The sequence below is a fragment of the Poromitra crassiceps genome, assembly GCF_964638095.1.
Source record: "Poromitra crassiceps genome assembly, chromosome: 6".
Classification (NCBI taxonomy): Eukaryota; Metazoa; Chordata; class Actinopteri; order Beryciformes; family Melamphaidae; genus Poromitra; species Poromitra crassiceps.
In genome coordinates this window covers 46,499,267-46,523,888 of record NC_139627.1, presented here as the reverse complement: position 1 = coordinate 46,523,888, position 24,622 = coordinate 46,499,267, and the positions used below count along the sequence as shown (strand labels likewise).

The 24,622-nt window shown below is 41.6% G+C and overlaps 1 protein-coding gene across 1 annotated transcript; it reads right to left on the bottom strand.

Moving 5' to 3' along the window:
* Nucleotides 1-507: 507 nt before the first annotated feature.
* On the bottom strand, nucleotides 508-24,332 carry ccdc93 (CCC complex scaffolding subunit CCDC93). Its single transcript, XM_083638649.1, has 23 exons — nucleotides 24,240-24,332; nucleotides 23,281-23,394; nucleotides 22,315-22,409; nucleotides 21,128-21,239; nucleotides 17,549-17,647; nucleotides 16,857-16,913; nucleotides 16,567-16,667; nucleotides 14,206-14,242; nucleotides 13,674-13,772; nucleotides 12,218-12,268; nucleotides 11,927-12,013; nucleotides 8,833-8,949; nucleotides 8,102-8,164; nucleotides 7,470-7,543; nucleotides 5,903-5,984; nucleotides 4,666-4,740; nucleotides 4,039-4,110; nucleotides 3,221-3,329; nucleotides 2,958-3,040; nucleotides 2,342-2,379; nucleotides 1,719-1,803; nucleotides 1,438-1,551; nucleotides 508-717 (listed from the first exon to the last, which is right to left on the bottom strand). Exons 1-23 carry the CDS (start codon nucleotides 24,321-24,323, stop codon nucleotides 661-663), a joined length of 1,905 nt encoding a protein of 634 aa, XP_083494775.1. The 5' UTR covers nucleotides 24,324-24,332; the 3' UTR covers nucleotides 508-660.
* Nucleotides 24,333-24,622: the final 290 nt, after the last annotated feature.

Sequence of the window (24,622 nt, the reverse complement as noted above, 5' to 3'; positions counted from 1 at the left end):
AATATCGGTATCGGTATATGTTGTCCGATATGCACAGATTTTTATTTATTTATTTTTTGTTATAGGCAGCATCTTATGTATTTTTAGGTATCCTTATTGTCCTTTTTCTTTATATATATATATATATATACACATGTGTGTGAGTTTTATAGTTATTTATAATTTTTAATAACTCCTAGTGAAGTTTACTGTTTCAGTGTACTAATGTACTAATGTACTAATGTCATTTTACTGTAAGATATCTGGTCTCCATTACATATCTTTGTCACAAGTGATATTTGAGGGATCATTGCAAAAAATGTGTGTTTATTTATGTACATATATGTATATACAGTATCAAGAATATCGGCCGATATATGAATATCAGATTTTTTTTTAAATAAATATCGGTAGCCCCAAAAATCCAGTATCGGTCAGGCTCTAGTCTAGTGCCAACCATAAAGTGATGAAGCTGTGATGAGTGTGGAATGTAAAAAAAAAGGCTCCATAGGGAATGGAACTCTGTTACACTGAGAATACATGTTCAAAGTGTTGAAAAAGGCGTGTGTCAAAGTACAGACTATTTACCAGCCGGAGGTGTCGGGGGCGGGGCTAAGAGGCGCTGTCAGGGGCGGGGCTAAGAGGCAATGTCGGGGGCGGGGTTAAGAGGCGGTGTCAGGGCTAAGAGGCGCCCTTCGCTCTCAGCTTGGACAGCAGCATCTCATTCTTCCGACACTCCTGTTGACAACAGAATAAAATCACATAATGGAAAAGACTCAACCTTTTCACATCATCCTCAATCATTATCTCCACTGCTGACAGTGAACAACTCAAACATGATTTGTGTTTAGCAGACTCGATTACTGTGATGCACTTTTATCTGGTCTACCTAAGAAGTGTATTATGAACCTGCAATGAGCTCAGAATGCTAGAATTTCGCACTAAATTGAGGGACCATATCACACCTGCTCTTAAGTCCCTTCATTGGTTACCCGTATCCTTAAGAATTGATTTTAAGATACTTTTATTCATTTTTAAATGTCTTAATGGTCTTGCCCCATTCTACCTTAGTGATATGATTTTAAAGTCCATTCCGTCTAGGTCACTTACAGTAGATCTTCTAACAGCAATTTGCTGGTCACTCCTAGAACCCGGACGAACCCGAACAATTCAACTAACAGATGTTTAACACAATGGTTCTCAAACTTTTTCAAATCAAGGACCCCTAAACTGACACAAATTAGACCACAGACCTCCATTTGATAAGATTTTGTCCCAGGCTCCACATCTAGATGCTTTATTACAGAAGGTGTATGAAACCCATGACCAAAATAATTATACATTCTGTCGCCATGCCTAGCAACACATCTTAGCTGTTCTAAAAGTCTGTTTAAAGCCAGGCCACTTGTGGCTATTTGCTGAATTAATCCATAATCCTGCAGGTGACTCTGTTCTTACCTCTTTAAAGTCCTTGACGGTTTTGAAGTAGAGCCTCTGTTTGTCCAGCAGCTCCAGGTATTCATCGTTCAGCTGATCTCTCCTCATCTTGTTCTCCTGCTTCTTCTTCTCCATCTGACATCCAAGCAGACAGGAAAGAGCCAGGTGTTACAGGAATGTTTTCAGCTGATATTCACCAGACAGGAAAGAGCCAGGCGTTACAGGAATGCTTTCAGCTGATATTCAAACAGTAAAATAACTGGATTAGCTTTTGGCTGTGAGAGAAGATGCTAATAACAAACCTTGATGCGGCTCTGTTTGATCCCCTCCACGATCTGCTCCATCTGCCTCAGGAACTGCTCTTTAGCTCCTGAAGATGACATCGCCCTGGAAACAGTTCAGGAAGTCAGAGGGTTCAGTGTTTACTTCCACAACTTGCTACACTGCTATATCTAATAGGGTGGTGGGGGGGGGGGGGGGGGGGGGGGTCAATACAGCATAGTATCGCAATATTTCGTGGGCAATATATCGTATCGAATGCAAAGTATCATGATATTTTATTATACAAAATGTCAAGTGTATGCAACAGTTATGACAGGCTTTTATGACAGTGTTGGTCAGTCTGTCTGCTTGACAATCCCATTTCGCTGCAATAAAAATGATTGAAGTGAGATGAAGAGACTGGAAATTGGAAACTTTAATTCATTAGATAAAACAGATAACAAAAAAATAATCCTTTGGGGACATCATTTGCAGTATAAAAAAGGTAATAAATCGCAATACTAGCATATCACAACATCGCAATACGATCGTATCGTGATAATATTGTATCGTGGGGCATCTGGTGATTCCCACCCCTAATATCTAATATATTTTATGTTACATTACATAACACATTAACAGACAAAAATAGATTTATACTCACTGTTGGAAGTTGTCATGAATGGAATTCAGCAGATTCACCTACAGAGACAAAATCATAAATTAAGTACTGGTCCAAGTGAATTGTTCTGGATTTAATTCAGGATAATGTTTTTTTCCTAAGTCTATTTAAAGGGTATTTGGGAAGTTAGTCTGAAAAAGAAGATATTTTCTTCTAAAATTTCCAATTTTATATTCACGGAAAAGACAATCCTAAAACATCAATAAATTGCACTGTAAGAGCCGGTAGAATGAAAACTTTAAGGACATAGTCTCTCCAAACCTTTACTGAAATTATATTATCATGGAAAAACATGTAATTGAATTAGTATATTTGCAGGAACTGATATTAAAAAAATCTTCCAATCTGAAATGCAACTTGATGACACTATGATTGTAATTTCCACGGGCTTTAAAAGCTATTGACTCAAAACATCTAAAATGTTAGAAAATAAATGTCGGTTTCCAACTGAATGGTTTTGGCCTTGTTGTTGATATCTAGAGCAGGAAACATGATTCTGCCAACTAAATGTTTAAACTCAAACTGGTCCTCAAACTCATGGCTTCCTGCTGGTGTTTATTTTCCATACTGGTGACATCTGACCACTGTGATTACTTGCCTCCTTCTCCAGGTACACTTTCTTGTCATCTAACGTGTTGTACAGTGTGAAGAACTGCTTCGTCTCTTTATGCGTTGCAGAAACTGTGAGGCACAAGACAAGGAGACACACACTATAAGCAGCTTTTTCAGAATTTATATAACACCCATTATTTTTTCTAGAACATACAATTGCCAATCATTTCTAATAGGAGATTGACTTCTTCCTGCTTTCATTTGTTCCCAACCCTGATGTAGATCAGGTGTAGAGGCAGGAGTGCCCACCTTGGCCGTACAGTTCGATGAATCTCTTCTGGTACTGGGTGAGCTCGGCCCGACTTGGCACCTCGTCGATTTTCCTCTGCAAGATGGCGATCTCTCGGTTCCTCCGAGCCTGGGAGAAAACCAAGGAACAGCTAGGGTCAGTCCAAACAGTCCTGTGCAGCTCAGATGCTAGACCAAGGCTTTCACACTGCTACTGTAGAGGGTTAGGGGTTTGTTTCCCACCTGGGGCAAATAATGCTACAATTGTATACACTCATATGTACAGTATGTATACATTTTTATCCAAGGGACAAAATGAAGCTTAGCTTACAATGTCTGCATGTTTAGAATTATTTGTAAATCTTATCACTAGTTTGCAATGTATATCTGTATCAACACAATAATACGTCTGGACACATTTCTGTATATATATTCTTCCATCTGCACTAGCAATATTCTTCGATGTGCACTAGCATTACACTGATATCGAACATCATCTAGGCAAACCTGCAATGTAATTTGATCTCCTTTTCACATTAAATCTTTTAATTTAACTGTTCAATTCTGTTTTGGCAACAATGGTAAAATATAAAAAAAGTATCTATCTATCTATATGTAATATCTGCACAAAATAACAAAATATCGCCACCATTGGTCGAACCTGAAGCTAGCCTGAAAATCCGTCAGTGAAGAAGCGGTTTCCTGTTCATTTTAAGTGCCCTATATTTGTCTCATTCTTATCTACAGCATTTTCTGCTGCTGGGACAAGCTAATTTGCCCACAGAGATCACTGGACCTTCATATCACCTAATCTCATTGTTGTGTTCAGTCATTATTACCATGAGCAGACGGATCTTCTGCAGTTTCTCTCTGTCTGTATTGTACTGTTTCTCTATCAGCTGGCTCCTCTCCTGAGAAAGAAAACAGAGGTGGAAACTAGGAACAGAACGAGATCTGACTTTGCTGGAGTAGCATTCAACAAGAAATCTGAGCATTTGTTTTTGTCAGTAGGATGGGGTTAACATTATCTGATCATTCATACAGAGTCAAACAGGTTGTCAATCACAGAAAATTACACCAAATTGATTTTCAAAGACTTTTCTTTGAATGCTTAACCTTCTGGCACTCACTGGATTTTCCTACTTTTGAAACCCCACCCATCCTGTATGTCCAGGGGGTGAAAACAAGCTACAGAATCACAAATAAATGCTGCTTTATCAAGGAAAGTATAGTTGAGTTTCAAGCATTTCTTTTTTCCTTAATTTTTTTTTGTTTAATTTATTTTTGTATAGAAAAACTCTATACAAAAATAAATACGGTAAATAAAAATCAACACTTCCTTGACATAATGAGCTAACTGTACTTTGACGGACATGAGGCTTGATGTTAAAAGATCAAATCAAACAAAAGTATTGATTAGACAAATGATTATAAATAGGATGTTATAGGTGGATCTGGATGTGTACCTTCTCCTCCTCTGTATTATCTCCTGATGCCATCTTCAAATCCTCAATGTTCTGCTGCAGGCGAGCCATCTCCTCCTACACACATCAACCAAAGGGGAAATAAGCTGTTGATCAATACCAGCGAACAGTGTTGGAACACATTTCAAAAAGAACCATGGCCAAACCCAAACCCAACTGCGAAGGGAACCGCTTGCTGATATTTGCGTTATTTTTTCCCACAAAACTTTTTGTTTTCCCTCAAGTAAGTTGGTGCACTCATACATGCGCCCCTAACCAGGCAGTGAATGAATGGCTTGTGAACCTTACATCTGTATCCCTTGCACATGCCTTGTTATATTTGTACTATGTCGTAAACGGAGCCCACAGCACAAGAATTTCACACGTGATACTTGTACCATGGAGTGACAATAAAAGTCTTGAATCTTGTGTTTAAAACACAGAATGACATTGTAACATTAACTGTGGCGGAGTGGGTAGGCGCACTGCACACGTGTGTGTGTGTGTGTGTGTGTGTCGGGGGTGATGCAGTACATTAGAAATTAAACTGTTGCCATCGGCACATTAATGGGAAACATTAAATTTCAGAGCACTCTCGCTGAAAAGTCGAGCTATCCCATACTTAGGGCCGGCAAAAGAAAATCTGCTGATATTTTCTGTGCCCTGAGTGGAACCTGAGAGAGAGAGAGATCATTATTGACAATTACAACACAAAATGAAGTCTGGACCGATGTCCTCACTCAGCTATTCCTTCGTGTGTTCTTATTAACTGGTTTGTACAGCAGAGAAGAGGAGACCGGAATCCATCATGTTAGCTGGAGTTACAGGAACTAGAATCTGATTTGTTTTGATTCCTCCCACTCCCAAAATCTCTCAACCTGGCAGGTGAGGCAACATATTTGTCCAATAAACAAGCTACTTGTGAGTCACGTGACTTTTGTTTACAAGCCCTGGTTAACTTGTATTTGGACAGTGTGGAATAAATAAAAAAATACAACAAAGTAAACTTTGACACTCTGGTTCGGACCAAAGAAAACAAGCAGTTGGTGTGATCGCCCACTTATACATTTTCAGGCTAGTGACTGAAACTGGACTAAACTGAGCCTCACTCTTGGATGCAGGCTCATCGAAACACAGGGACCAACCAGAAACAGACCCATAGCTTGAGACACACTGTGATACAGGAAACACTCTCAGTCAACAGGGTGTGAAATGAAAGCGTGTGGGTGGATCTACTCACTCTGCAGTGTGTCCGGAACTGCTGCTCTTGGTGCTTCAGGTTCTCGTTCATCCCTACCAGAGCCCTCAGCTTCTCCAACAAGCTGTCAAACAACACACCCAAACATTACAGAGACAACGCCTACAGTGAAAGGTCCACCTTTATCAACAGCCAACGAAGTGTCCATGAGCAAGACACTGAACTCTGAGCTGCTCCAAGCTTATATGGAGGTAGAATTCCTCATTGTGCTGTGTGTAAATGGACATTCTGTGTATTCTAAAATTCATTAAAAAGGGTCAATAAGTAAGGGTTGTACTGTTTTTACGGCGTGGGCACAGGTTGTGGCCGAGCCGTCTAGAACAGGGTTTGTCTGTATGTCCCCACAAAAGTAATATTATTAATTGATTGGATTTATATGGCGCCTTTCTAGATACTCAAAGCGATTCACATATCAGGGGAGGGCAGGGGGTACTCAACTCATCCACCACCCATGTTGTAGCAGCACCCACCTGCGTGATGCACAGCAGCCAGTTTGCACACATCAGCTGTCACTGGTGGACAGATGAGGACTAAATGTGCCAATTAAGTAACAAGGGACGATTAGGTGCTTCATCAGGAAAACCCATTTGCATTTGCCTGATGAAGACCCACTGTAGAGCAGATAACCTGTATCTGCTCTAAAGCGCGCGCGCATGCGCACACACACACACACACACACACACACACACACACACATAGAAGAAGAAGAGTGAAATGATTTGTGATTATTTGCTGCAGCTTTAGGTCCCCCAGTATGTACTGCATTTAATGATAGATAACGAGTCTGTGTGTAGTCTGTAGTTAGGGTTATCTTTGTAGGTGTCATTTTGGGTGTGAATTCTGCTCATTACAAATGATTTGACCGTCACATTTATTTCTATGTTTTTGCGCATGTCTCAAATACACATGCTCCATTAAAAGAAGAAATTCTGGACCTCACTCATTTCTAAACCCTAGTTACGGCCCTGCAGTCCATACTCTGCTTTGAAACAAATCATCAACTCTAAAAATGTCCTGTGCGACGGCAATTGCATTCCTGAATTGCATAGTATAATGTAACACAGGGCCTGAAGTTACTCATATCCAAAATGATTGTTTATTGTGTTAGAAATCATTAAAATCAACATCAAACTTTAACCTAATGACAAACAGGAAGTCATTTGAAGCAATTACCCCTTTTCACCTCAGCCATCAGACAGGGAGTAGCACAGGTGCAAGCAAAACATTAACGAGGGCCCCAGCACCGGAACACCTAAATGGACTGGAAGTTGGAAACCCTCATTAATATTTGCTTGTACCTGTGTTACTTCCTGCCTTTTAGACACAACATGGCTGCTAGTGAAAAAGGCCCAGGGAGACAGGCAACATTGGCTTTCCTGGAAATGGGGATGGGATCATCATTGTGTGACATTTTGTGGGATCAAATGAATAAACGAGTAGGATAATGTTGGCCACAACTTCTGGCAGAATTGGTACAAAAGCTAGCAGCTACCACAAAGACTGCCAGAGGACTTGAAGAAGTCCAAGTGGATTGCTGTTCACCACTCACCTGCTGTCAGCTTGAGACTCAACTTCCTCTAGAGACAGTAGCTCTTTCTCCACTTTCTCTGAGCGCTCTGTGGCCTGGAAGCAGAAACACATGTGAAGATCTCACTCCACATTCTTCTGCTTAGAGAACTTATGAAAGTCAAAATGTTCAAGCCATGGTGAAGGAAAACAAACTGCCATTGTGCCTCAAGAAACAATAGCTATATATTAATCTTTGAAAATAAATGTTTCCTGATGTTCATTGTGTGTTTTCCCCCAAATCACAATACGTAATTTTGGAGCCCCGACAGTAAATCAGAAAAGTATGAAATATCACCTAGCAAAATAAATGATGCAACTATGTACGATTCAATTAATTTTATTGCATCAAACACATCTACAGCTGTCCTGGCACCTGGATGCTTAACTGCTCGCATACACTCCCAATGCCAATCTTTATGAAGTTGTTAACTTTCGAAAGTGTCTGCCAATGGAAAACTAGTTGAGAATCAGAATCTGCTCAATGTACTGGGAAGGGGGGGGGGGGTTATGCATCCAAGCTAAAACAAACAAGGGCATTGAGTTGGCAGAGGTACATGACATGTCTTTATAAAAATGCCTCCTCAGACAGATCCAGGTGCTGCAGTGTTTTACCTCGGCCAGTTTCCTCTTGGCCTCCTCACAGCCCGTCTTCACCTCTGTCTGTTTGGCTTGAAGCTGTAAATACAGAGGCAAAAACACTTCTTTAATGACGCTTCCTGCCATCTGTGATTGCTGCTGCTGCTGCTGTCATTTCTTGTGCTCGTGTGTACCGGACCGAAGTGTGTTTCTGACATTTTCGGTGACAATGACAATCTTCCCTCTGTGATTCATAACAGCCAGTGTGAGTGAGTTAAGAGACTGTCCTTCAACCTGAAGACCCAGGTTCAACGTTCAAGCCCCCCCCCCCTTTCCCATGTCTGTAACACTGCATCTGCTCTGCTGAAGTGTCCATGAGCAAAACACTGCATCCTTACCATTTAATTTGTATCACTATATCATCACTATGATAGTTGCAGTTGAAAGGGTAAAAAATAGCGATACTCTTTTTTTTATTTTACTCAAGGCACCAGTTGCCCATCCCTGAGAGTGAATACCAGTACAAAACCTGGATAAAACTTATTTCTAAATGTTTCCATTGTTTGATGTCAGTTGAAGCACGGTTGATGTTTGCCTTATACTTCAATAAATTCAAAAGTGATGTACATGATGACGCAAAGAAAAAGTCCTCTAATTCTATTGTGCTTGGCGATCAAAGTGATTCTTGACTCAAGGGTTTAATACAGTGGAGGACACAACATGACAGGTGTGGATGTGTTTTCTAGTGAAGGTCAGTGTCTGCTGACCTCCTCCAGTTGTTTGGTTTTGAGTTGGATCTGTCTGTGGAGCGAGGCGACGGTCCTGCGGTGCTGCTGCAGTGGCCCGTAACGCTCTGGACGGTCTTCTGACGACAGCTCAGACTGCTGTGGAGACACAGGGAGGCATTACAATCTTACTTCTGCTCATTTATACTGCACACGTATACAAAGGTGAAGGGATAAAGTGGGTGAATGGGAGACCCATGTTATTGACAAAACACTCTATATCATTGATTGCTGTCAGAATATAGTTATTTAACACTTCTTTTTAACAACAACAAAAATATCACTGAGTGACAGCAGCTTTAATTAGAACTTAAAGAGAGAAAAAAAATCAGACTCATTGGATGGCAAAAATAATTTGAAAAACCTATTCACCAATTAGATAATTCAATGACCCTTTAAAAAAGAAAGGCTGACAACAGCATCACTCATAAGTATCATTTTTGACTCAAGACATATGCTGTATTTACCCACATCCAGAGTGCGATTTGTGAAACAATCAGAGGGGGGGGAGGGTGTGTTTGTTAAATGTTTTTATTCACTGTAATAAATCAGAACCACAGCCTATAGGTAGACTATAGATTATGGAGCCTATAGACTATTTATAAAAATGTATAAAAAAATAAGTACGAACTTAGAAAACAATCACGGAACTTCAACTTGACCACTGCATTTACAGGAATATTTTAATACATTTTTAATTCATCGAGTAGCACAATATTTTCACTCTAAGTGATCTGAAGTTCATGCCTTAATTGGCTAAATACCAATTGATGCCATAATTAAATCCCCCAACGCTGCATTCAATAACTCAGTATTGTCAGCCAGACATGCCAATACACTTAATGTCATTCTTGCAAGCCGATGCTCTATGCGCAGCAAACGCCAACATTGAACAGAAAATAATCACAACATGCAATATAGTCAAGTCAAGTCAAATTTTATTTATATAGCACCTTTCATACACAAGGCAATTCAAGGTGCTTTACAAAAAAATAATCGAAAAAAACAAGCAGCAAAGCAATGCACATATAAAAAACACATAAAAACAACACAGCCGACAGTTTTAGTTAAAATATATACTCAAATTAACAAACATGAAACATTATTTCTGTTTTAAATAAGTTACAAGGCATTCTTCAGTATTATTATTACATGTACAGTCCATTTGTTGGAAATGTACAGGAATCTTTTTTTTTAATTACAGGCCGAGAGAGGCAGTAGTTTAGTAGCAGTTAAAAGCAAGAGTAAACATAAAGGTCTTTAGCTTGGATTTAAAAATAGGCAGAGTAGGGGCAGATCTAATGTGTTCAGGGAGTTTGTTCCAGTTATGAGAGGCATAGTGGGAGAACGCGGCTTCACCATGTTTTGATTTGGTCCTCGGGACAATTAGTAGACCAGTGCCTGAAGATCTCAGGGATCTGGATGGTTCATAGTGTAGAAGCATTTCAGAGATGTAGTGTGGGCCTGACGAGCTGTAGTTGTTTAATAGCTTTTTTGGGAAGACCATTGAAAAGACTGTTGCAGTAGTCTAGCCTGCTAGAAATGAAAGCATGAATTAGTTTTTCAAGATCTTGTTTGGACATATAGCCTCTAATCCTTGCTATATTTTTTAGATGATAGAAGGCAGATTTTCTTATAAGCTTGATGTGGGAGTTGAAATTTAGATCAGAGTCAATAATAATGCCAAGATTTTTTACCTGGTCCTTTGGCTTCAAAGATAGGGATTCGAGGTGAGCAGTAACTTTGAGCCTATCTTCTTTTTTGCCGAAGACAATTATCTCTGTTTTGTCTTTATTAAGTTGGAGAAAATTCTGGCACATCCAATCATTAATTTGCGCAAGGCACTGACACAGTGTCTCTATGGGGGCATAGTCATCCGATGAGAGGGCTATGTAGAGTTGGGTGTCATCTGCATAGCTATGATAAGCTATTTTGTTTTTTTTGCATAATTAGGCCCAGAGAGAGCATATAAAGGTTAAACAGGACAGGACCTACAATTGATCCTTGGGGTACCCCACATGTCATTTTGGTTTGGTCAGATGTGTAGTTGCCAATGGAGACAAAGTAGTTCCTGTCTTGCAGATAAGATCTGAACCACTCTAGGACCGTGCCGGAAAGCCCGACCCAGTTTTCCAGTCTGTCCAATAGAATTTCGTGGTCAACCGTATCAAAGGCAGCGCTGAGGTCTAGTAACATTAAGATTGAGATTTTACCTGAATCAGTGTTCATTCGGATGTCATTTATAACTCTGATAAGCGCAGTTTCAGTGCTATGATGGGGTCGGAAGCCTGATTGGAAGGGATCTAGGAGATCATTGGAGGATAGAAAGGTATTGAGTTGTTGGTAGACAGTTTTTTCGAGTATTTTGCTAATAAAGGGAAGATTTGATATTGGTCTGTAATTGCTGATTATAGAGGGGTCGAGGCTACGCTTCTTTAGCAAGGGCTTAACAACTGCAGTTTTTAGAGATTTTGGAAAAATGCCTGTAAGAAGAGAGGTATTAATTATCTTCAGTATGTCGGTCGCCAGGCAACTGTAGACATTTTTTAGAAAGCTTGTTGGCAGGGTGTCTAGGCAACACGATGAGGATTTAAGGCCTCGTATCGTTTCTTCTAGTTTCTTGTGGTCAATGACATTGAACTGAGTCATGTTAATTAAGCACCTATTCTGTGGGTGCGGCGGAGCCACATTTGTTCTTGATGTGGAAATAGTTAGTCTGATATTTATAATTTTATCCCTAAAGAAGGTCGCAAATTCATTGCATTTGACATTGGATAGAAGATCAGGGGCAATTTGTGGGCACACTGTCTTCAGTTTTTGGGGGGGAAATCCTTTTGAAATAGCTAGTCTAACTGCCGGGCATACAGTAGGAAATGCATTTATTTAATTCAGTCCAACCAGAAGCAGGAAAAAAACCTATCCTCACGGGAGATCAAAAGGATTGCACAGAGGAGGGGACATCAAAAGCGGAGGGAGGGAGAGAGAGAATCCTCCCCCCCCCCCCCAGCAAATCGCACCCTGCCCACATCCTCCCCAATAACATGACAATTCCTCAATGTTTCTTGACGTCACTCACCTTCTCAGCGTACTCTGATGCGATCTGCTTGATCTCCTCAGACTGCAGACCCACTATCTGGCCCACCGCACTCGCTGTCAGCTTCCCCTGCAGGAGGACGCATCTGTCACAAGCTGCACGTTTTCAATAAAACACAACTAACAGTCTGCCTTAATCAACTATTAAACCTCCCTGTGAATAAAATAATTCATCACACTTTGAGAGTTTAGCTGAGAGAGAGCGACAGCGAGACAGACCAGACCAGGTGGCCATTCAGTACTAAGCGGTCTAAAGCTGAAGAGAATTCTCTACCTCCTCAGTCGCCATGGCGGCCATGTTGGTCATCAGGGTTTTAATGCGCATCTGAGGGGAAAAAGCACAACAACCGCTGATTAACATTTCAACTAAAACTCTACACTACTACAAACTGCTACTTGCTTGAAAAATCAATTAACAGTATTAAAAAAACAGTATTAAGAAATTCTATTGATTACTCCACCTAAATATGAGTTAATGATTAATTAAATAACAATAAAGTACTTGCCATGCCATACTTTAAATAGTTGTAACTGAGTAGTACATGATTAACAGTGATATTGGTTCAAACGTTATATCTGATCCATAAGTAAAGTACTATTGCTATTTGCTGGTACATCATTTGTGCATCATTACATGATAAGTAACTTAGTTATTTAATACATAATTAAGTTAGTTTGCTAAAGGGATAAACCAACATTTTGAGAGTTTCGGCCATTTGCCGTATTGCTGATATTTAAACTAGAATGTAGATGCATTTATCTTCACTTTGCATGCACTACAAACAGCGGTAGAGCTCTCACTGCTACTTAGCTTAGCGCTACAATGGCAGTGTATGGAACAGCTGCCTACCCCCGTTCAGTTGCCCAAAATACACATTCCAACACTGATTAAATAATAATCCAAAGTTACGTGAACTACTTTGGTAGTAAATCCACACACAGAGAACTAACAAAGAGTAACCGAACAGAGTATAACCGAAGTTACTTCCTCATTTGCCATGAAGCGCATGCACTGTGTGCAATCATCAGTACCGCTAAAGTGTTACCATATTCCACTTAGTTTGTTTTTTTTCCATTCTTACAACAACAATAACAGCAACTAGAAGTGCACTTGGACAGCGCAGACCTCCACCAAAGGCCAATACTCCCAGACTGTTATGATATGAGCATAACCCTGACCCACCCACATCCCTCCAGCCACTCCCCCTACCCACCCCTCAAACCCCGACTCTCTATGACTTTCCTATCCATTGCTACTGCCCTTTTCCCCTAGCCCCACCCCCTTCCCTTACCATGCCCCCCTCCTACCGCCCACATCCACCTAGCCACTCCCCCTAGCCACTCCTCGAGCCCCGACTCTATGACATTCCTATCGCTAGCTACGGCCCCTTTTCAATAGCCCCGCCTTCCTAGACCCAACCCGGATCGGATCCACGGCAAATTTAATGGGTTCTTCTTTGGCCCATCCCACCAAGTTTCACAAACGTTGGCCCAGTAGTTTATAATCTTGCTAAAAGTCAGACAAATAACAATAAAGGTGTTGGTTCTCCTCTCCGGTTGGTTCTAATAAATATACTTTTTTTTTTACAGTGTATTTATTGGTTTCTCCATATAGATTTTCTTTCTTCTCTCTTCTCCTGCTCTCATATCTTCTAGGCTACATTTATGTTGTATTTCTTATTTTATGTGTAGGTACAGTATTTGGTACATTGGTTCAGTAAAGCACTCGCCTCCTCCGCAGCCTGCAAGTCTTCTTCCTCCGACACCTCCGTCATCCCGGTGGGCGTGGCCTGAGAGCCGCCAGCCAATGAGGCTTTCCGCTCGTCCGCCTGAAGGAGAGAAGGCAGACTTCTTTAGTCTACTCAGATATTAAACTGAAAATATAAAGCAGATACAATTGCATCCTGAATTTGAGTGCATTTTCCCTTTAAACCAAACTAAATCAGAAGCAAAGGCAAAACCAGAAAAAGCTCCTTTCATCATGAACTTCATATTCTCGCAAAAGCTTTGAATAAACGTGAGAGCAACATACAGTATCTTACCGTAATTGATAAAATGCCAACTTCAAGATGTTTGTTACTGTATACTGCATTTCCTTGCATCAATATTGCATACAATCATTTTTACATACTGTACATAGCAGCCTCAAATTACTTAATTGTAATAACAAAAGACATAGCATCTTTCATCCAAGGACACAAAATCATTCCCTGTAAACTCTGACAGCTGGAAAGTGCAAAACAACCTTTCAGCAAAACCTACTTTGTCTTGTTTGGACTGTTTGCTGAATCCATATCGCCTGGAGAGAACAGAAATGAGAAGAAGAAAAAAACATGAATGAGCACAACCAAACGAATGCAGTGGAAACTAACTTTCACCAAAAATAACAAAAACAATTCAATTATACCATGCCACATGACAACATATCAGCACATTAAATAATAACCCAAAATAAAGATCAACACTTTTTTAATCATCATCTCACTGACTACGATTTCACAGCACGCTCTTCTGAGGAATTCCATCTTAAAAGAAAATCAATATAAGCTAAATCAAAGCAGCCGTCATGCACACAGCATGTGAGCGGTTTGCATTCTCCACCCTGCATGTTCAACCACAAAACAGAGCGGTGTGAGGAGCAGCGCTTGCAGAGAAAAACACTTCACACATTGATACTTACAGGAGGTAATCTGACATTCTATTACACAGATGGAGAAGGTTGATGAGGATGAGAGAATGACGAGAAAGAGATGGGAAACTGAACGTGAGATGAAGGACTCCCATGGATCAGATCTCAAACTACAATCAGGTGGAGGTAGGCAGGTTTCAAATCATCCCCACACCTTCTTAAACATCAAATTCAAGGACTTGTCAAGGACGTTCCAGGCACAATTCCCTCACATTCAAGGACCCCACACGGCATAGTTTGAGACACGGACCAAGGTTATTACGGTGACAACAACACTGATAATGTTTATAATGAGAACACGCAGGCTTACAGAAAGCTCACAGACAACAGAGAGAGAGGACTTGAATGTGTGAACTAACTTAACCAACTTCAATTTCTATTCTTGCACAAAAATACATAAATTCAAGCTATTTCAATTACCCATGACTATTTATTAAAAAATAAACTGTCAAGACCTTGATCCCCCCCCCCCCCCCCCAATTCAAAAACGTTCGAGGACCCGTGGGAACCCTGGGTAGGGAAAGTGAGGATTCACAAGTTCACGAAAAGAAAGGAAAACAATGCTTTGCTTACATTGTGTGATTTCTGTGTGAGAGACAAAAGGAAATGGTTTTAGGTGGCAGGTGAGAGATGAGATGGAGGGAAAATTAGAAATGAGACATGAAATGTGAGAGAGAGATATACAGAGAGAGAGAGCTAGAGAGAGATATACAGAGAGAGAGAGCTAGAGAGAGATATACAGAGAGAGAGCTAGAGAGAGATATACAGAGAGCTAGAGAGAGATATACAGAGAGAGAGCTAGAGAGAGATATACAGAGAGAGAGCTAGAGAGAGATATACAGAGAGAGAGAGCTAGAGAGATATACAGAGAGAGAGCTAGAGAGAGATATACAGAGAGAGAGAGCTAGAGAGAGATATACAGAGAGAGAGAGCTAGAGAGAGATATACAGAGAGAGAGAGCTAGAGAGAAATATACAGAGAGAGAGCTAGAGAGAGATATACAGAGAGAGAGAGCTAGAGAGAAATATACAGAGAGAGAGCTAGAGAGAGATATACAGAGAGAGAGAGCTAGAGAGAAATATACAGAGAGAGAGAGAGCACAAGAGATATACAGAGTAAGGGACAATCAACTCCTAGGTGTGTGTTAAACCAATTTGAATGGACGACGTGGAGGCAAAAAACATGGTTGCATACGGTTGACGAACAGTAAATATAACCGTGGCCTACGTTTAACAACAAGACAAGCTAGCTATCCAGCCATGTTATTGTCCCAAATCAATATCACGATTTTCTCAAACGATCGGCTCTGTCAGACTGAAGTAGCGAGTTGAATAACGTAAGCTGTGCTGCATATTGTGCATAATTAAACAGCTGTGCAGTTTGGGTCGCGGATGAATTTAAAACGTGATTAACGCACACCTTGTCAGCCAATCAGAAAAGAGTATTCACCCTCCCAGACAATGGTATAATATTGGCTTCATCAGACTCAAACACAGTAAATCCTGCACACTGACATCTATTCTTTCTTTCAAATACTCTCAAAAACGCTTTTCTTGAAACATTTTAAAGTTCTAAAAATGTATGACTAGGGAAAAAAAGACGTGAATCGCAGTTTAAATCGCAATTTAAAAAGATTGTCAGTATCTTTCAGCCCTACTCTACCTCTGTTTCCCCCTCTCTCTCCAATGCCCCCTTTCTACCTCTCTTTCCCTTTCTGTACTTGATTAATATTCCAAAGATTACTCGCAGATCTAAAACACCTTGTTGAGAAATCCAGTTCGTAGAAGTTCATATTGGAATTTAGTTTTTATTTCATTATTATGAGTTTTAATAGTACAGCCCTAGTAGAGAGAGGGAGCGACTGACTTTTGGCAGAGTGAGAAAGAGAGAAGGTGAAAGGAAGAGAGAGAGTGAGAGAGCATGTGAGATCTCACCTGCCGTACTCCAGCAGTGTGGAGTGAACCCTGGACTCCTCGTCCAGCAGCTCTCCTGCCTCCGTCTGCCGCTTGTACTTCCTCTGGGGTTTGTACACTTCCTGTTGACATGCACAGCCAAGCAGTTAGTCAGGAACACGAGGGAGTGCAAAAAATGTTCATATTGTTGGCGAGTAGGCAGACATATTCATAATTATTCTAATTACTGTAGTAGTATTTGATATTGAGATTTTGCTTTCCAATTTTTTATTTTTTTATTTGTGTGATCCTGTGATGATTTTCCAACGCACCGACACATCCAGAACTGCTCTGACCGCCTTGTCCTTCCTCTGGAGAAACTCTTCATCCTAGACCAGAGGGTTTCACAACAGATGTAAAGAGCAGTTTTGATTTGAAATATAGTTTGACAGTTTACAATATGACTGAATAATGCCTAATAACTCTTTGACTTACAGTATATGTTAAACAAGCAAGGTGGCACAGTACCAGCCAGTAGCCAAAGACTGGTATACGGATTGAGATATTTCTACAAATCTGATTCTAGCCTCTGTAACTTTATTTAAGCATGAACTTGTCTGTCTCTTCTTCTCTGGTGTTCACATGAAGAAACACTATATTGAATAAACCGCTCTGAACATGCTTGGTGTGAACGTGGTCTGAGAAAAGTAGAAGTCTCAAAGAAGTTGTTCTTCCTTCTGAAAAATCACGTTTGTCTGGGAGGACAGTAAAAGTGCCATGTGAATTGGAATCCACCATCTACTGTGGCCAGTTGATGAAAAGGTGATGTTTCTTGCTCTGCTCTCAATGTGCTGTGACAAATTAACATTGTTCGGAGTTACAAAATTGAGCTAGAAAAATCGCCTGCAAACGCCTCTAGGTGGCAGCATCATCACCACCACAGTATACCAAGGAGGCCCTCTGCAAAGATCCAGCCGTTTTGCTTGCTTGTAAATGACAGCTAAAAGTTGAGCCTGAATGTTACCTCTGGGAAGCTGTGTGTCTTCTGGAACTGAGATATGGAGTAGGCTCTGACATAATCACCCATCTCCTCTCTGGTCTCTATGGCTCGCTTCACCAGCCACTGTGAGGGAACACAACACACAACGGATCAAACACAAGAACAAACGACTGTGTCTGTTGGGAAAATATGCTTGTTTAGTGGATGTACGCAGCTGACGAGGCAGGAGGGGCACGTGGGAAAAGCGACTGAAGCGATCTTGGTCAATACTGCAAACATTTCAAAAATGTCTGCTCATATGACTTATTCGATTAGTTATACATGAACAAAACTCCTTTAATGGCCCATGGTCGCTAACTGAAGGTCATGTGAAGATAGTTTGGTGTCAAGAGTGTACTTTCGTAGGTGACAGGAGTTTCACAGTCCCCTTCGGCTCCTGCTGCAGTGCCCCAGGCAGTGTTCTTGGGTTTCTGCAGCAGGTAAGGTCCTGACAGGCCTATGATGAGGGCTCCTACAGGCGCTGTGAGGAGGATGGCCAGTACAGCCACAGTCAACACATCCATGCCGTACTTCTCCAGGTCCTTGTTGTCCTTCGTCCTGGCCCTGTCCAAAGCCGTGGAGCCTATAGCTGCCTGCACAGTGGCTTTAGGCATCCACGCCAGGGCAATGAAGACCTTTTCCTTCAAGTTGAAGCCCGCACACAACACACAGACAAAGGTGAAGAGAACTCGAACCAGCAAGGCGATGAGCAGAGACGCTATACCTAGACCAACTGTGATTCCTTCCAACTGTGAGATTCTCACCTCTGCTCCTGTTAGACCGAAGAGCAGAGGCTGGAACGCCTCCCACTTCCTCCACATGCTCCTTGTCCGTCCCCCAGCCCGTGCCAGCCAGGAAAGCCAGCACTAAGGTACAGAGGCCTCCAGAGCCGGGAAAGCCTGCCACCACACTGCCAAACACAGCAAAGATAGACAGACCGAGCACCAAGAAAGACCGCTGCATCACAAGGTGTTTCTGGTCAACACCGGGAAAGTACCGGATGAGGAAGCCCAGAAGAATCCCAGCAACCATGCCGCATGCCACCTCCAGTAAACCTCTCAGCAGGTTGTACCAAGTGGAGCCTGTGGCAAAGGCCATGCTCAAGCATGCGGTGAAGCCGGTGATGGCCACGGGATGAAGTCGGTGGTCTCCTCTGTGACAATTGGACTGGAGCAGCACCGCCCCACCACCTGGATCTGGTACTCATTTAGGTGCTCCACATGGTTCAGTGCAGGCACAGCAATTATGTTCGGTAGTGGGCTGGGAAATGGACTATGTGCTGGACTGGGTGCTGGATGTGGCTCGGGCGTAGTTGGTCTGGGCTGGGCATGATCCATGGCAATTAGCTACAGTATCTCTGGTCCCCTCGCTTCTCTAATCCAGCTGAGGGGTGGAGTTGGCCATCGATGGGCGGTTTCTTCAGTTCTGCTTCTCCTGTATCCCCAGGTCTGACCACAAGCTCCCATTCATATGGCACTTTCTTCTTCTTCTGTGGTGTTTTATGGCAGTTGGCATCCTTAATGTTGCATTACCACCTCCTCCTGGATTTATCCATCCACCGTTTCCCTACATTCAGTCCCTCTCGATTCTGTGCCCAGCTAAAAAAAAACCTCATATGGCACTTTCCCTGACAGTTGCACACATACAGGATATTTTGACATCAATTGTGATGTGATATCATCAGTGATGTCACTCAAGCAATCGCGATGTCATTGGCAGCTTGTCACTTTAGCATTGATCTACACAGAAATTGCACACAGGAAATTTGACTGCAACAAGAACAATGCTAGTCAACAAGAGCCACCCACCTGTTTGTCTCTGCCTGGTCTCTGAAGAGCAAGCTGATAGCACAGTTCTCTCCTGAGGAAATTGACTATTTAGGCTACATGAACTGTCTGCCACAGTGCACCTTGGAGCCTGCATTTTGATGAATGCCTCCAGACATTGAATAAATCCCCTGGATTTATACAGTATCCCATCAAGTCGTCCACGGGCAAAAAGGAGAAGCTTGCTCCAGCGAATCAAGGCCACAGCCACCTGTCTCGTCACAACGACGAGACCGGGTTTTCCCGGTATTTTTATGCCACAAGCTGTTTGGTCTGCGCTGGGCACAATGGATTTAGAGGATATTATTTTGAGGATGGGGCTAAAAATCATGAACACAACTCTGGAGATGCATCACGCTGCACGAGGGCATTCACAGACTAGTCGATTATCAAAACCACTAGTCGACAGTCGACACTGGACATAGTAGTCGACTAGTCGGTCATCTTGGTTTTCCCTGTTTCCACAGTGCAGTCAGTTAATAAAGCAGTACAGCAGATATGCTGCTTGGGGGGGGGGGGGGGGGGCTGTGGGTGTGTTGACTGCCAAAGTAGCAGAAATGGGAGAGCAGAGGAAGAATGGAGCAGTGAGAACAAAAATGGCGGACTCACAGGCAACACCTGGGTGTTCTGATGCACGACAGACAAGTACAGTTTTGAAATACTTTACCAGAGCGGATAAAACTGTCACCTGCAAGGTAAGGCTACTCTTAAGTACAACAGCAGTACCAGTGCTATGCATAACCATTGCTAAACCCGGTGCCGGGTACTAGTACGGATACTGCAAGCAGCAGTAGCAACATGACTACACTTTACTTTGTGGAGTATAATAATGGAAATAACGTTTACCACCATGTACTTTATTATGGCATTTCATTATGGTTAGTGCTAAAGGTAGTGTCTGAGTGCTGGAATGGAGAAGCTGAAGTAGGGTCTGAGTGTTGGAATGGAGAAGCTGAAGTAGGGTCTGAGTGTTGGAATGGAGAAGCTGAAGTAGGGTCTGAGTGTTGGAATGGAGAAGCTGAAGTAGGGTCTGAGTGTTGGAATGGAGAAGCTGAAGTAGGGTCTGAGTGTTGGAATGGAGAAGCTGAAGTAGGGTCTGAGTGTTGGAATGGAGAAGCTGAAGAAGGCACCAGGGTGACACTTCTTCAAGCCATCGTGGAAGCGGGAGAGGAATGTTTCCAAACATCAAGACAAAAAGCCCAGAAATAATTTCCTTGACCACTGGAGGTCTGAGAGGAAGCCAAAACAACAACTAATGGGCATCTCTCTCTTTCTCTCCAAAAATACTAGTTTTCTTACTTTGTATTCCTCTTACATTTTCTTATACTATTTTGCATGACATATACTGTAATTAAAATAAGACAGTCTAATAATGCCGTGGCTTCCCTGCAATCTTTAGCTTAAAAGGCTAGACAATGCATAAAATTAAAAGACAAAAATGAATAAAAAGCTTGCACACTGCGTGGGCTCCAGTTTCAGTGTTTTTTTATTTTAACACCCAAAAAGTGACGTTTCGAGCGTCAAAGGTCACACTGAAACTGGAGCCCACGCAGTGTGCAAGCTTTTTATTCATTTTGTACTACTTGTTCACCTTTGAGCTCAGCACCTGCCCAATCTGGTTTTGGATGTGCGTGTTTTCTCTTCGATAAAATTAAAAGACTCCACAACCATAATCCAGAAAAAATAAAGTTGTGAAAAACTAGCCAGCTGCTGCTGCTGTTTTTTAACAAACCGTCACCTGTATGACTGGAAAGATGTGGATGAAGTCCAGCCCTTGGATCTGATGGGGCTCCAGGCGATGAGGACACTTCATCTTGGGCAGAACAGAAACTATTTTCTCTGTGAGAGCTCTGCAAGGAAGACATGAAGGATTCGTCACTGAGCGGATCGAGCCTTTCAAAGTTAAGATCAAGCATCACTTTGGCCTTTTAAGTCCATATGAATCCGGCTGTCAGAGGATTTAAGATGTGTTCCAAGTGGCTCTTGTGAATCGCTAACTGGTCAATTTATCACATGACTGACCTGTATACAGACTAGTTTCATGAAAAGATGCCATGCGTTTGTTAACCAGTTAGTTTACTAATCAGTGCGTGGTAATCAAGTGGGGTCCGGGGACCCCAGGGGGTCCTTGGGGGGGTCCACAGCAAAAAGGGGAAAGATTTATTCTCACTGTTATAATTCCATCCATAAGTAAGACAATGACAGAATGTATGACGATTTTGGTTGTGGGATTCATACAATTTCTGTAATAAAACATGTTTTATTACAGAAACCCACGACCAAAATGTTACAATTACATGTAACATGTAATTGCAGAAATCTGATCAAATGGGGACCCAATGGGACCTAATCTCATAAATGGGGGTCCGTGGTAATATGTATACTGGGTACAGATTTCTAGTCTTCAAGTGTAAACTGCCTCCAGATTTCTAGTCTTCAAGTGTAAACTGCCTGTAAACACGTTTGAATTTCAAAGTGAAAAGTCTTGTAGTGTAGACTGCCTCGTCTGAGTCATTTGTGTAGTGTATTTCAGTCAGTTTTTTCAGTCGTGACCTGTGATAAAAAACCAGTCTTGTAGTGTAAACTCCCCAGTCTTTTCAGAATCTGTTAAGATGTCCAAGGTCTTCTATTGTATCACAGACGTTAGGACCCGTGTTGCCTGCCATCCCTCTTCTCTCTTCCTATGTTTACTTTCTCTCTCTCTACTGTAAAAATACCAGCAACAAATGCACAAAAGAAAAAAGAAAAGGTACTACTGCTTTAAGAAGCATAATTTATGTGGCATCGTACGGTACATTTTCATCTACCTAGCACAACCAGAAAGATAAATCTGACCAAATGAGCTTTCCAAACATCCAGTTGCTGTACATCAGATGTGAGCTCAGATTAACTGAAGGTCCGTCACACTGTTTGACAGCTGCTTACATCTTCTGGCCGATGGTGGAGTTTTCCTGGAACAGAAGATCCACGTCGATGTCAAAGTTACACGTTGTGATGCACCAGGTCATCCCACCAACCACCTGAGGAGAGGCAGAGGGAGCGAGCTGAGTGAGGCCAGAGTACCAGAATGACCAACTCTAGAAGAAGTACTAACACTCTGCTGGTATTTTAGAAGTTAAAGTTGTGGTGTAAAAATCCACTTAACCCTGTAAAACCCAGACATAGTAAAACATTTTTTTTTTTAACCTTTCAGATGGTGTTGTAGGAGGCCTTTGGAGATGATAATGCGTGTTTGCAAAAACATTGTGTTTTTGTAAGGTTTTATGGAAATAATCATATTAATATATTTATATTATATATAATATATAATATATAATATAATATTTGGGGAATGTATTTCACAATAACAACATGTACATGTTCTAGTCATTTTACTGATCACAAAAAAAAATTAAAGGCATTTTACTTACTTAGATTAGAATTGATAAACCCAGTCCAATGAAACAAAGGATGGTTAAATCTCAGCCAAGTTCTGGAAGTTGTGATACATCATGACCTTGTGGGCGGGACTTATATACAAATGTCCTATCCAATAGCATTTGTTAGACTGAACAATAGGACCCAATGACTATGTTTATGAGGGGGGGGACACAAAAAACAAACATTTATACCTTTTTTTTTTTAGATCAAATTAAACTGTTGTAATTCTGCAACAGCGGGTCTTACAGGGTTAAGTAAACCTTCTGAAAGGACAAGAGGACAGATTTAAAACTAGATTATTTTAATTGGAAAATTTAGAAATTCTCAAATGCACAAAGTAAAGGCAAATTCCTTGTCTCAGTAGACAAAACAGCTTAAAACTTTCAAGTACACAAAAAAGCTACTCAATTACAGTAACATGAGTGAATGTACTTAGTTTTCTTCCAGCCTCGCAGACAAGCCTGTGTGTACCTTGTCAAAAGGAGACAGTCCTTTGATTCTGGCTCTGAAGTATCCGGCTGCCAGCAGAAACTCCAGGATTTCAGCCAGCTTGACGCTCTGCTCTTCATCTTCTCGTGTTTCCACCTGCAAGGCAAAACACACTCGGTGTCGTCTGCAGCTCTTCAGGAAACCAAGTTGTTACACAAGGAGGATCCTACTTCTTCTACCAGATCTTCAATTCAAGCCTCAAGCTGCCATCCCCACCCTCCCTGCTGAAGTGTCCTTGAGCCAGATACGGAATAGTATCATTCAATAGCTATATAGCCAAAAGAAGTAGGCTAATTGATTTTACCCTGATTGTACTCTTGTCAGCGTGGAAAAGCCTCTAAAACGCCATGTGTTTAGACCTTTAGAAAGATCATCATTGAACAATTAGGAAGACATAAATCATGCAAAGAAAATAAAATGCCATTGCAGATTTTCTGTAGCTGTGGTCAGCGAGGAACCTCCATCATGATAGTGGATGACATTGACTGGCAGATAAAACCATAAAATATATCTAAGGGGGGTCAACAAAGTATCACAATACAATGTTTGCTATAAATCCACAAGAAACAAACTGAAACAACTTGTCAAGCTGACATTTTGCAAACATTGAACAGAAAAGAAACCATGGACATGTTGGATGTTTTAGCTATATGTTTTCACAACATTGTGATCCTAGTTTGACGTTATGTAGTAAAGACAATGAGAGTGCAGTGGGGAGTGGAGACATCATCTTGTTATCAGACCTCGTCAGCGCGTATCTATTCCCAAATAAATGCTCTGCAGGTTGAGCAACCAGTTAGCTCTCGCTGGACTGTTAGCTTGTGTGTCAGTCTGGCTCGAGCTAACATAATGATGTTGCGTGTTATTTGCACATATTGTTTGCGCCATTTCATAGCGACTATCTTGCCATATGGTTAAAAAACAAAACAGATGCGCTTTACCTGAATGAGGTTGCCTTCTTGGTCATACTGAGCGCCTATTTTGGAGCCTGTTCTCACCCTCTGGAAAACAGACGTAGCCGCCATGTTGGACTGATGTAGAGAGGTGAGTGTCACATGACCAAAGCATATGACAGTCAGCAGATCCTGGTGAGTGTGTGTGCGTGCGTGCGTGCGTGCGTGCGTGCGTGCGTGCGTGCGTGTGTGTGTGTGTGTGTGTGTGCGTGCGTGTGAGAGAGAGACAGAGAGAGAGTAACCTCGCGTCACCAGGCTCTTCTCGGCGAGAAAGAGAGAGAGAGAGACAGACAGACAGACAGACAGACAGACAGACAGACAGACAGACAGACAGATAGCTATGTATGCTTTGCTTTGGCAATGTAAGATGC

Bases quoted from the DNA above. Each gene is read 5' to 3' on its own strand.
- ccdc93 (XM_083638649.1), bottom strand. From the start codon at position 24,323: ATGGCGGCTACGTCTGTTTTCCAGAGGGTGAGAACAGGCTCCAAAATA. The intron at 23,395-24,239 runs GTAAAGCGCATC...TTTGCCTTGCAG, and splicing joins AAGAAGGCAACCTCATTCAG to GTGGAAACACGAGAAGATGA. The intron at 22,410-23,280 runs GTACACACAGGC...GCCTCTCCTCAG, and splicing joins GACTGTCTCCTTTTGACAAG to GTGGTTGGTGGGATGACCTG.